Raw genomic sequence first — 13361 nt, forward strand, 5'->3', positions numbered from 1 at the left:
CAGCTTTAGAGGTGAAGCGTAATGATGATAGTGTAGCTAATACTTAAGGGCCACTAACGGCGTGTTCTGAAGGAATTGGCTATTGATCATTACTACAGCCCTAAGAAGAAGTGACCAGGACCAGCAAGTTGTTGTTCAGTGACAGGGTATGAGAAACAGAAGATAAAAGCTGGTGTACAAAGCCTTGCACAAATTTTGTCCTGTGCCAGGCAAGTTTATTGAGAAGTGCAACATCTTATATAGCATTTTCAGAGTGAAAAATGGCCAACGTTAGCAGAGAGCTAAGTCAGTAAAGTTGGCAAAGAGAACACAGCTGCCTTAGTGCTGATAACCACAGTCCAGGGGGAGGACTCAGATCACAAGAGAACGCAGCCTTGACTCCTGTAAGACCCGGGCTCCAGCCCTACACCAGCCTTGCCAAGTCCACTATGGACAAGGACACAGAACTAAAGTACCTTTTGTCTTTTCCTTGGGGCATCTGAGAAAGTCTTGGGTTGGTCTGGCCCACCACAGGAAGGCACTGATATTAATTCTAGTTAGGAAAGCAGAGGTAATGAACTTGACTGAAGTCATCACAGGCTGGGCAGACATTTCTAGGCAGTCCAGTTGTGGAAGCTGCCTTTAGCCTCGCATTTCACCCTGTGCTTTCTGGACAGATTAGGCTTGTTTCTGCTGTGTCTGCTGAACTTACGCTTTGGTTTTCTCGCCAAGCTGGAGTGTTTTGCTCCTTTACACAATCACCCACAATTGAAACTGTTTTAGAATTATGGCCATGATTTGCCTTTATATTTTGTGAGTCTCGACATTTCTAGCCCGGGCTGCCTAGAAACATGCAAGTGCTGGGATTGCAGGGGTGTTTCGTTATGCCCAGCCTGTTTTATTACTTTGTTGTTAGCGGAATTATCTGTTTCGTTTATGCAGTTGGTTGAGAAGCACAAACTAATAATTACAGTTGTATTGTTAACGGCATGGCAGCAACAGCAACTGAAGGGCCTTCCTTCCTCAGTCAGGTAATAGATTAGGGCTTTCAGTGTGGCTATGTGGGAAGTGTGGCAGTCATTACGCATTCATGTGCTAGCAGAGTACCCAGTGACACATGCTATGAGCTGAAAGCCCCCTGCTTTGTCCCCAAGCCAGCAGTCTCGTATATGATTGTCACTGTGGATGTGTTGGGCCTTTTCTCTCCGTGGCACTGAATAGGTAACATGGAATTGAGTCCAGCTCTGACTCTCTGTGACTTCAAGCAATTCACAGCACACCTTCAATTTCCAGGTTCTTTTCTTTGTGGAAACAAAACAAAACTGAGCTGTTTTCTAAAGGTACAAAGAGTTGTTTGGCCCACGTGTGGCAGGCTGTGTAACAGCCTTCAGAGGTCTCACATGTAAAGTCAGCTAAGGAGGAAACGAAATGCAACTTAGACAAGTTTGTCTTTCTTTACAGGTTGCAGATCTAGATGATGAATTTGCTGACTTGGTTTTAGGTGAATTTAGTGAAGATTTTGATTTGGTGCCAGCTGAAAAGGTAACGTGTTAATCAATCACCTATACAAAATTTTACTCAAGTGAAATGGTTTGGTTTTTCTGTCTTTGGAGAGTATATAAGATGTGTGTGTTAACATACTGTTAAAAATGCTGGCTTAAAAATGAAGGTCACTGCTCGTGTAAGTACTTAATGTCAGCAACATGCTGTTGCCAGATATGGTTTACAAAGTTAGAAGTTGGATCATTTTTCCTTATACAGAGTTAGGCTCTTTAATTGTCTCATCGCAGTGGCTCTTTAAAGGGTGGCAGCAGGAGGGAACTATCCCCAGTACTGAAAGCCTAGCCACTACCTGGGCTAGTGTGGTCCTGACTTAGAGAAAAAGAACCTACTCCTGCCACTTTACTGCACCAGCGTAACTTCTCAACGCATTCTAGAACTTACTCTCATGCCCACAGAGAAGGGTAGCTCCCATCATGCATCACAGCCTCTCTTTGCAGTGACAGAGACCTCCACAGAGGCCCACAGCTGGTCACAATGCAGAGCTCAGCCCCGGAGGATACAACACTTTCAGTCGTTTTAAGCACCTGTTACATCTAAAGCTTCTCTACCTTCTGAAGCTTTGCTGTGTTTTCAGAGGCCTCACTATAATATTTATAAAGACTTTGTTGAATAAGAGGCTAGACCAGACAGACATCCAGCACACTGGAAGTGATTAGCATTGTAAGGAAATAAATCCCTGAAGAGTAACGGAGGTGTGGTGCAGAGCGTTGTTTCACAGGGGTGTTTAGAGAAAGCCTTTGCCTCTGAGAGATCCTGACAGGGACTAGTGGACTGTCACAGATCCATGTCCATGCCCTCTCCCTGCTTTTAGCTACAGGCTGCAATACACAGAGTGACACTGGCTCAGGCTGCAGTGCCCGTGCTGTGTGGGAGTGCCTTGAAAAACAAGGGCGTTCAGCCTCTGCTGGATGCTGTGACCACTTACCTGCCATCACCTGAGGAGCGTGAGCACGGGTTTCTGTAAGTATGTGGCCACATACATTAAAATCATACGGCTGGGAAAACTGAATAGGCCTTGTTTCATGAACATACTTTAAAGTGGCCATTTTTAAAAAATGTTAGAGATTATCTTGGATTATCTCACATCTCGGAATTAAAATGTGAAGTGAGCATGGACTTCATGCCAAGTGGCCTAATCCAACTGACTTAGCCTTACTTCTGTGAAAGATAGGCAGTCGGACTCCTATCTCCTAAGACTGTTATGAAAATCTAGTGAGTTAATAATGTTGGCTAAGCATGAGGAGCAACACTAGCAGTTAGAAAGCTTCCATGCTGGCACTATTAAGAAGGACTAGGAGTAGCATGGGAAAAGACTGTAGCTAGAAGGTTTGACCCATGCACTTCCTTGAGACTGATGACAATATCATCTTTCCTCAGAAAGACGTACTTCATGGACAAAATATCAATTTCGGGAAAATTCAAACTTTCCAAATTTTTTAATGATGCCAGTTTAAAAACATGTTTCTTTAAGAATGCCATTTCTGTAAACAAGTTCAAGTTTCTACTGTAGATTGATGGTATTACTCAGCTGTATGCAAGGAGAGGCTGAAGCAAGCGTTGGGAAGAATGCTTGCTTATCCTCAGGGGATTCCTTTGTTTTATGACCTTTGAAGATCGCACTTTTTAAGGAGTTTGTTGAAGATGTTTACAAATATGACAGTACTTAAAGAGAACCAAGTTTTAGTTTTAGTTTTAAAGGTGTACTGGTAAGGCTCCACTAAGGATCTTAACGAGTGACGGAAGAGAGGGCTGTAGTGATGTTACTCCCTGGGCCTGGGCCTCTGCTAGAGGATGCGTGAGGCCATTGGGAGGACCCTGCCTGATCTGCAGGCAGCTGGGCCTTCTCTAATACCTCCTTCATCTCGCAGGCAGTGGTATAAAGGAGACTTGTGTGCACTGGCATTTAAAGTGCTGCATGATAAACAGCGAGGACCCCTGGTTTTCCTGCGCATTTACTCGGGTACACTGACGCCCCAGTCGGCTGTCCATAACGTTAATAGAAACTGCACGTAAGGAGGAGTTTTGGTTATTTTCTAAAACTGCGCCTACTTATTTAAAAGTGCTTTACTAATGTAGATCATGGATTTTATAGGGAAAGAATGAGTCGTCTGCTTCTGCCATTTGCTGACCAACACGTAGAGATCCCTTCCCTGACGGCTGGTAACATTGCTTTGACAGTTGGGCTTAAACAGGTGAGTGACCACTTGGGTGCGTATCAAATCATAAATGTGATTTATAAATATTTTATAATAGCAAAAAATGCACAAATTGACTAAATGCCTACTATATGACTGTGATGGCATATTTGTCAATAAAATTGAATGTCATGCATTTGCTAGAAAGAAAATAGATTGCAGAAGCCCACAGACAGGATAGATGATAGTCCAAGTTCAACTCCAAGTAAAGATGGAGGTTTATTTACAGTTTTTTATTATATTTTATTCCCATGTAATCTTTGCCTGTGTGTGTGTGTGTGTGTGTGTGTGTGTGTGTGTGTGTGTGTGTGTGTGTGTGTGTGTAGGGGGCGGCAGTTAAAACACGTTGTGAGCTTTTATCAAGCCTGCCTTGCTATGATGGGAAATTCAGGAAGATATATTTTTAGGCAGAGAGAGATACATGTTTAGGCAGATTTTTTTTTTTTTTTGCTAATAAATTTTGGTGTATATTGTATGTTTTGTTAGAATTTATTACAATGACATTTTAGATTAGGGTTCTTACACAAGTTAAGTGAGCCTTATATAAAGTTGTGAGATTTGTGAATTATTTCTCTTACGTTCGAGTGAAGAACATGCTACACTGGGACGTTGTCTTGGTTTTGGGTAGATGAGTGCTAGCCAGGAAGCTGTCCTGCTTGCTTGCAGACTGCCACTGGAGACACCATAGTCTCGTCCAAGTCTAGCGCTTTAGCTGCAGCTCGCAGAGCCGGAAAAGGAGAGAGGAAGCCTGGAAGGATCAGTGAAGCAGAGAGTGTACTGTTGGCCGGCGTGGAGATCCCAGAGCCTGTCTTCTTCTGCACCATAGAACCCCCATCAGCCGCTAAGCAGCCAGGTACAGCCGTGCCGCCCTTTCAGTCGCTGGTGTTTGCAGCCTGCAGGAAGTAGTTTCAGGGAGTCCTCAGAAGACTCCGCTGTGACAGTTAAATTTTGGTCAGCATTTCTTGTGCTTGGTCTGGGCTTTACTTGAGTCACTTTGATTTGTTTGTTTTGTTGTTGTTGTTGTTTGGGTTGTGTTTTTTCGAGTCAGGGTTTTTTGGTGTAGCCTGGGCTGTCGTGGAGCTCACTCTGTAGACCAGCCTGACCTTGACCCCAGAGATGTACCTGTGCAGCTCTGTGCCCCTCCACCTTGGTCGAAAGCATGTCCCATCACTGCCCAGCCTTGTAGTGATTTTTATGAAATTCCAAGTATTGGCCCTGCTCTGTCCTCCTAATGTATTAGATTAATTAGAACATGATTTGAAACTAATTCACTTTCTTGCATCTACAATATGAACCAATTCTGATCTCCTGAGGATGTTTGCCCATTTTGTCTTCTGTTCCCTCAGCCTTCTCCTTGTCTTGCATACGTTGTAATGATTCCCCTGAGCTCTTCTGTCTTAGGAACTCTAGGTCTGAGTCAAGCATCAGCTCTTTATGAGGCTTCAGTGGGTGCTCACTTCTGACCACCACCTGAAGACCAGCGTTCTAGTGTCCCTTACAAACAACTTGGATGCACAGATTACGGGAAATGAGGAGCAGCCTTTATTCCCTCTCCATTACCTCGTAAGACGCAGTGAGAGAAATAGTCTAGCCAAGTGGGGCTGTTCATCTACCCAGCTCAAGTGCCATGAAAGAAGTCGATGTGTAGATCTAAGAGCCCAGGTAATGGAAGATATTGGGTCTTCTCTTGTCCAGCTGCTGAGGAGCAGCACTTACATCAGGCAAACATAGCAGGGGCTGGAGCAGTGGCTCCGTTAAGAGCACTTGTTCTTTCAGAGGCCCCGAGTTTGAGTCCCAGCACCCACACAGCTGCTTACAACTGCCAATGAGTCAAGTTCCGAGAAGTCTGATGCCCTCAGTACCAGCCAGTTATGTTGTGCATACTAAATATTTATACACACACAGCTCTCATACATAACGCATTTTTATCTGAAATGTGTGAAATTTGAACATTTTTCATCTCAAGCATTTCAGATAATAGATGTGATACTATATTGTCATTTAAATATGAAGTAATGTGAAAAGATTAATGAGGTCTAGAGAGATGGTGCAGTAGTTAAGGGCATACTCTGCTTTTGCAACGGTCTGGGCTGAGTTCCCAGTACCCAGTGCTTGATCGTGGTGGCTAGCACCATCTGTAACTTCATTTCCAGAGAATGGGACACTTTCTGTCCTCCAAGGACACTAGCATGCAAGTTGTACATATTCATACCAGCAGTCGAAGTACTTATATGCATAAACCTTTGTAGAGTGCTATTTTCTCATATTACATCTTTGAAATCTGGTGTGCATTTTGCATTTATAGCACCTATTAATTCAGACCAGTAACACTTAGAAATGGGGAGCACAGCTCTAGAAAGCTTGGTGTATCTAACTAAGAAACAGCAGAATTCAGCTGAAACAATCGATAAAGATTAACTCATTAATCTGTATGTAGTTCAGCTCTTTTCTTCAACTGCACTTTTCAGGCTGTGGAACTTTTATAAAGAAGGCAGGCACACTCATCAGCCAAGTCATTATTGTCTTGCTCCACATAGCATAGTAAACACAAAGGATTCATTTCTGTTTCTCCTATGGTTGAGAACTGGCCATAGAGTAATCTCCTCACTGTAGCCAGTGTTTCTGAAGGTATAATGATGTTTTTTGGTCAGCTACCAGATTATGCAATAGAACTAGATGAGGTTACTGTCCCTGTAAAGCCCTTCAGTGGCTTCTCGGTGTAAGCCAAACCTCTCAGCATGGCCTGCCAGACAGTGCATGCTCTCCTGCCTGTATCTCCCTTCTCATCTGCTGCTGCTCTTTATCGGCTGCTGTCTGGTGCAGCCTGTGTGCTGCTTTACGCAGCTCATTGTGGAGATGTTTGCACTTTCACTCACCTCTCGTTGGAATGGTCTCACCTTGGTTTAGCCTCTGCAGAGCATGTATGCCTCTTTGAAATTTTCACTTTTTTAAAATCAGTGTACCTGCTTGTTAATGTCTGCTCCCTACTTGAAACTTACTGTTGTTGTTACCTAGAAACGAAGTGAAGAGAGCAAGTATTGTTTAATCCCACAGATTTGGATCATGCCTTGGAACACCTTCAGCGTGAAGACCCCAGTTTGAAAGTCAAACTTGACCCTGACTCTGGACAAGTAAGTTCATTGTGGCCTAGAGAGGAGGGGACATGCGCATAACACTGATTAGTCGATGTGCCTGAAAGAAAAAGCACTGATTCATAATAGAAGTTTGTCTTTATGTTGTCATTCTAAATAAGCATCTCCTCAGTTCCCTAAAATATACAGCTCATTCCCCATTGGTTTGGACTTAACATAGCACAGGCTTTTGTGAAGTTTTGAAATAAGGTTCAACTCTGTTGTCTCTTACACTGATGCTTACACAAGCAGCATACTAAAGGAGGTCAGAAATCAGAGAAGCCAGTTTCTGTTGTATGCATGTTCAAACTAGCCTAGGGCTGTCGGTGCCTACAACATTTAGGAAACATCTATGTAGTTGAGAGAGGTTTTAGAAGGGGGTTATTTACCCCATTCTTAAGGCATTATCTTCAGCCATAGTGTCAAACAGCTGGCTGCTTCTTCATTGAGAAAAGAGTTGTAGCTCAATGGTGCTGACATTTGCCTTTAATCCCAGCACTTAAGAGGAAAAACAGGAGGATCTCTGAGCTCTAGAGCAGCCTAGAGTGGGTTCCAGAACAGCCAGTGCTACATAGTGAGACTCTGTCTCAAAAATATCACCACTACCACCACTACCACCACCACCACCGAAAAAGAAAAAGGATTTGTCCAGGTTTGGGGTGTCTTGTGCCTGTGATTCCAATGCTTGAGAGGCTAAGGTAATAGGATTGATACAAGTTTGATGTGAAGTTGGACAGCACACAAGTGAAACCCTGTCAGAAATCAAACCAGGGGGGTTGGAGAGATGGCTCAGTGGTTATGAGCATTGGCTGCTCTTCTAGAGGTCCTGAGTTCAATTCCCAGCACTTACACGATGATTCACAACCATTTGAAATTTCAGTGCCTTCTTATGGCTTTTTAGGCACCAGGTATACCGTGGAGCAGACATACGTGCAGGCAAAATATCCATACACATGAAATATTAAAAACTGGGCCCAGTGAGATGCCCCAGTGTGTAAAGGCCCTGGCTACATAGGACTGACACCTGGAATTTAGAATATGTTGTCCTCTGACCTCTACACATGCCTGTCCCCTACGTCAATACACAAACATACCACACACACAGTAGATAAATATAAGCAAACTGCATACAAGGAAAGGAGAGAGGAGGCCTAATCCAGACGGTGTGAGCGTTGGTTCTACTCCGGTTGCTTCAGACGGATGTGACGTGTGGGTTGAAGTCTATGTAACCCTAACTTATACCACCTACTCAGCTGGCCATCAGACTGTCATGAACAGAGACAGTGCCCGAAAGTTCACTGCATCGGATTCATTATTCTTGTCAGAAAAGTCACAAATATTTTCATGTAGGAGCCCTCTCAAAATTTTCAAAAGAAACTCAGTTGTAATTAATAGAAAATTACTTAAATAAGTGAGCATCATTCCGTTTTTATCATACTTTGCATTAATTTTTTCCTATATTTAGTATTTTGTTTTATTTTGTTTTTTGTTTTTTTTTTCCTTTTTACTACCAGACTGTCCTGTGTGGTATGGGGGAGTTACATATTGAGATTATTCATGACCGTATCAAGAGGGAGTATGGCCTAGAGACCTACCTAGGACCTCTGCAGGTGGCATACCGGGAAACCATCTTAAACTCAGTTCGTGCCACAGGTAAAAAAATAAAACGTTTTGGACACTCTGGGTCTGTGTATTGTTTGGCTGTGTAAACAGAGGTTGCAGTGTCTAGTGTCTCCACAGTTTTACTGTGTGTATTTAAAAATGTTATGAGCACAGAAGGCCTGGTGCCACAGCTACCTACACACCAGACAGTTCATTGTATGGAGTGCGTGAGTAATTCCACCATTTAACACAGAGTTCCTATGCTGACAGCATTCTAGAGGAAGTGCAGTTTTTATGTTACTGTCCAGAATGTAAGTGCTCGGGTTTTCTGTATTTGGTTCCCTTAAGCAAAATAACAGTGACCACTATGCACCCCCAGGTGAACTTTCATGGACAGCTTCTGAGGTAAGGCAGGCCAGAACTGTTGAGGATATTGAAATTGCCCTTTGAGAACTCATAGAGTCTGGTTGACCACATTTTACTGGAACTGGAAAAAGTAGCTGCACATAAATGCAGTGACGCAGGGGCTCTGCTGCTGGATGTGCAACGGTGGACATGGCGATGAGCACGAGCCATGCCCTCCTAACTCTGGGGGCCGGAGGGAAGAGGTCGCCTGAGAGTTTTCTCTACACAGGCAGGAGGCAGGAAACGTGTCCGGTTATGGCATTGAGGGGAGCACCAGAATCTGTGATTACAAGCTTCTACTGCAGAGCTTTAAGCCCAGACCCACAGAACCAGATTGCTGTGAGAAGCTTTAAGAGTTTAATGCTAGGTACTCATGGATAGGCTCTTCTCTTGAAGAAGCTGAAGGAAGAAGAAGAGAGAGATGTATTCAACTTACTCCTCAAGGGCTAAGTGCTAGTGAAGTGCTAGACAAATGAATACTTTATAAAAAGAAATAAAGGTCCTAAGACTACAGGAACTAGCTTACCAGCTTGAAAAATATGCTCACTGTCAAATATGGAGTCATAAAAACCAGTAAATGCTCACTACCAAGTATGATATAAAATCATCATTCTTATATATAGTCTCATGTATTCATAAAGGACCATGGCTGGGATGGGAGCACAGCCTGCAGGGAAAGCAAATGGCAGAAGTAAGCAGATGTGCACAGGGCACACAGGGAGGACACTGAAGACAGATGTGCACAGGGCAGGTGTTAGTAACACGCACTGTAAGAATATAGACATAGTGGGAGTGCAAGGCCTCTGGGTTCAGTCCCCAGAACACCCCCCACCCAAAAACAACAACAAAACAAGAAAAGCTGTTTTTCTATATTTCAAGAAATACTTGGGCTAGAGAGATGGCTCAGTGGTTAAGAGCATGGGCTGTTCTTCCAAAGATCCTGAGTTCAGTTCCCAGCGACCACATGGTGTCTCACCACCATCTGTAATGGGGATCCGAAGCCCTCTTCTGGAGTGTCTGAAGACAGCAAGTGTACCCACATACATGAAATAAATAAATAAATCTTTAAAAAAAATACTTTACTAGGTTTTCAGGGAGGAGGGGAAGAAACATTAAATATTGCTAAAAGAATATAGGAAATTTAAGTTTGGAAATTAGCAGAGGAACAAGTGTTATAGTTTTTATTATCAGCTTTTCGTATTCTCTGGATGTTTTGCAATTTGAGTTATCTTTTTCTGAGTGGACTCAGATTCAGGCAGTCTTGGCAATGGCAACCCATATCCGGGGGGCAGCTTGTTCCTGGCATCTTTCTTTGGCTTTCTTCATTATTTTTGCCAAAAGTTGAACACTGTGTGCAGGCACCTCCTTATTTTTCATGCATTTCCATGTGTTTGTCCTCAGATACCCTTGATAGAGTGCTAGGAGACAAGCGGCATTTTGCGAGAGCAGAGCTGGAAGTCCGGCCAGCAGAAGAGCCGTGTGGTGTGGCCACGATTGAGTACGCTGACTCTGTGGGTGAAGACCTGCTGCAGGCCCCTCGGGAGGACATTGAAAATGCCGTCCATAGTGCATGCCTCCAAGGTGAGGGATCACGGCTGTGTCTCCCGTTGACTGTTTAATTCCTCCTTTTTCCCCTCATGCTGGTGTTTGAGCCAGGGATCTTGGGCATACCAGTGAGCACTCTGCCTTGACGCTACACTCCTAGCCTCCAAGTTAGTCCATGTGCTACAGCCTGTCAGTGTTCTCTGTGTTTGTACTGCAGTTGAATTCTTGTTGCATTACTCTGTTCTTGCACCGTATATATTGTTGTGCTTTATTTCCCCCAACTCAGGACCTTTACTTGGCTCCCCAATCCAGGATGTGGCAGTGACATTACACTCACTGATGATTCATCCTGGCACCTCCACAACTATGGTCACTGCCTGCATCTCACGGTGTGTGCAGAAGGTACGGAGTATTTTCCTCGTGCTTCTGTGCTAAGGAAGTGCACTGAGTCCAGCACCATACATTCCACAGACCTTATGTCGCCATCAGATGGCTCAGTGGGTAAAGGTACTTACCACCAAGCCTGATTCTGAGTTTAATCCTTAGGAACTGCAAAGTAGAGAGACCTGACTTCAGAAAGTTGTCCTCTGACCCCCACATATGCATTGTGTTCATGAGCGCACACCACACACATAAATGTATTTAAAAATTTTAAACTAGCTTTCGTATAGGAAATCTTTGATTTCTAAAACTAAATTTTCCTTTTCCTTTGAAAGATTTTAGAAATTACCGGTCAGACAGATTAAACAAAATATTCTGGTTTTAGCAAAAGATCTTTCCAAACATATAGCAATTAGCACAAGCTACAAATATATATGTGTGTGTGTGTGTGTGTGTGTGTGTGTGTGTGTGTGTGTGTATTTGATAGATAATTTATCTTATGTGTGTTGGTGTTTGCTTACATCTATATCTCTATGAGGGTGTCAGAAGCTCTAGAACTGGAGTTAACAGACATGTGTGAGCTATGTAGGTACTGGAAATTGAATTCCCAGGTCCTGTGGAAGAATACCCAATACTCTAACCACTAAGCCATCTTTCCAGCCTCCAAGCCTGGTGGATTTAAGTGGATAGATCTGACGACGTCAGCTTAACGTTGGGCTTTAATGTAAAAGACAATGGAAATCTAATATTAATTTCAATTTATTTTTAAAGGTTATTTTATATATGTGAGCACTCTATCTTTATGTACAGCTGCACTCCAGAAGAGGGCATCAGATCCCATTACAGATGGTTGTGAGCCACCATGTGGTGGCTGGGAGTTGAGCTCAATGCTCTTAACCCACTGAGCATCTCTCTAACCCTTAATTTCAAATTTTTGAGTTTGTTCAAATAATATTGCTTTCATTAAAAAACTAAATCCATCTTATTGAACAGCAGATTTAGGCTAAGCATCTTCCCTCTCAAAGTATTAGGCATTATCACCTGAGTTGTCCTTGAATCACGTGGCCTTCTGCTTCTTGCCTTAGTGACCTACCAGAGCTGATCAACCCGCATGCTGTTTCCCAGTGTGGGAGTACCCTAGTCTAGCACTGGAGAGTAAAGGGGGTGACCGTGAAACCCTCAAGCACCAACGAAGGCTTGACTGTGTTCTGGGAACAATGAAGACTAAGTGTTTTGAACAGTGAAGTGTAGTCAGAGCACAGAAGTGATTGGCATGGAAAGACAGGAACTAGACTATGTCTGAATTAGGATACCAGCAACAGGCATAGGAATACTGGTGTTTACTGGGAAAAGGAAATCAGAGAAGTATATATAAGCAAACTGAAAACTGCTAATGCCATCAGCAAATAAGAAAGGCCAGAGAAGTGCTTGGAAAAGAAAAGCTGAGCCATGTTTGGGGCACACTGGGGAACTGGAGTGTAAACAGGCTGCCCCACCACAGGCCAGTGAAGGGCAGGACCAGAGTCCCCAGAGAAGGTCTGGAACTGCTCTTGAAGCCACACTGAATCTGGTTTTGAAGCTCTGCAGTGAGGTACTGTTCAGAAAGAAGGATGGAGGGACAGTTCAGGGAGTCCAGTCTCTAATGGTAGCATTTTTTTCTCTTAGATTTACCTTTTCCCCACATGATTATTATATCTTGAAACATTCTCAGGTTCCTTATGTGGCGTATGAAGTCTAAGATTATAAACCGTAATACAAGAAAGGACTTGCTTGTAGACAGTCTTGACTACTGGCTTTGTTGCTGGCTTGTTAAAGTGTTCTCCTTTCCTGCTGTCTCCAGCATGCGGCCACCAGTGCAAGTACTGACTTCTTGGTTCCTTATGCGATGCTCTCTGGGGGACGTTAAAGCCAGTGAGCTTCCCAGAGCCCTCTGCTCAGGAATACAGGAAGTAGTTCAAGGCTGTTTACATCTTCCTTGAACTGGAATAGAAATTTGTTCATCTTATGAAATCTCTTTAGGCCCTGAAGAAAGCTGACAAGCAGGTGCTGGAACCTCTGATGAGTCTTGAGGTCACAGTGAGTAGAGAGTACCTCAGCCCTGTCCTGGCCGATTTGGCACAAAGAAGAGGGAACATTCAGGAAATTCAGACTCGCCAAGACAACAAAGTTGTTCTAGGATTTGTTCCTTTAGCAGAAATTATGGTGAGTTATTTGCGTTTGAAATGTACACATTGTTTACTACAGGAGACGTAGTGTGAGTGAAGCTAGAATCACTGACACTGTGGGCATCACACTTGGGTGTAGAGAATGCACACCAAGTTCTCAACCACCATGGATGAGAAACCTTGGCCTTGAGTGGTGGCTGAGAACTCGGGAACACTGCATTGCAGGCAGGTTACTTCCAACCACAGGACCACATAGACTAAGGTACAGTGTGCCAAAATGTGTCAGTCTGTTAACTGTCTTACCCTGCTTCCATGCATCTTTCCTTTTCTGCTAGGTTTTGGGGCCAGCATCATTCTCTTCCCCAACCGGGCACTTCTGCCCCTAGGAAAGGCAT

The 13361-nt window shown here is 43.6% G+C and overlaps 1 protein-coding gene across 4 annotated transcripts in view; it reads left to right on the forward strand.

Moving 5' to 3' along the window:
* The window catches only part of Gfm2 (GTP dependent ribosome recycling factor mitochondrial 2), a 38749-nt gene that overhangs the window by 20153 nt on the left and 5235 nt on the right, over positions 1-13361 (forward strand). For 2 of the 4 annotated variants that reach the window (XM_006231830.5, NM_001100665.1), the window contains 10 exons: positions 1441-1521; positions 2354-2502; positions 3411-3551; positions 3635-3734; positions 4404-4590; positions 6792-6868; positions 8383-8521; positions 10277-10456; positions 10707-10822; positions 12821-13003. In XM_006231830.5, coding sequence (XP_006231892.1) covers positions 1441-1521; positions 2354-2502; positions 3411-3551; positions 3635-3734; positions 4404-4590; positions 6792-6868; positions 8383-8521; positions 10277-10456; positions 10707-10822; positions 12821-13003 — 1353 coding nt within the window. Of the gene's footprint in view, positions 1-1440; positions 1522-2353; positions 2503-3410; positions 3552-3634; positions 3735-4365; positions 4591-6791; positions 6869-8382; positions 8522-10276; positions 10457-10706; positions 10823-12820; positions 13004-13361 lie in introns of those variants that run through there. The other 2 variants (XM_017590700.2, XM_063281491.1) reach the window with 2 other exon arrangements.

Source organism: Rattus norvegicus, chromosome 2 (assembly GCF_036323735.1).
Source record: "Rattus norvegicus strain BN/NHsdMcwi chromosome 2, GRCr8, whole genome shotgun sequence".
NCBI lineage: Eukaryota > Metazoa > Chordata > Mammalia > Rodentia > Muridae > Rattus > Rattus norvegicus.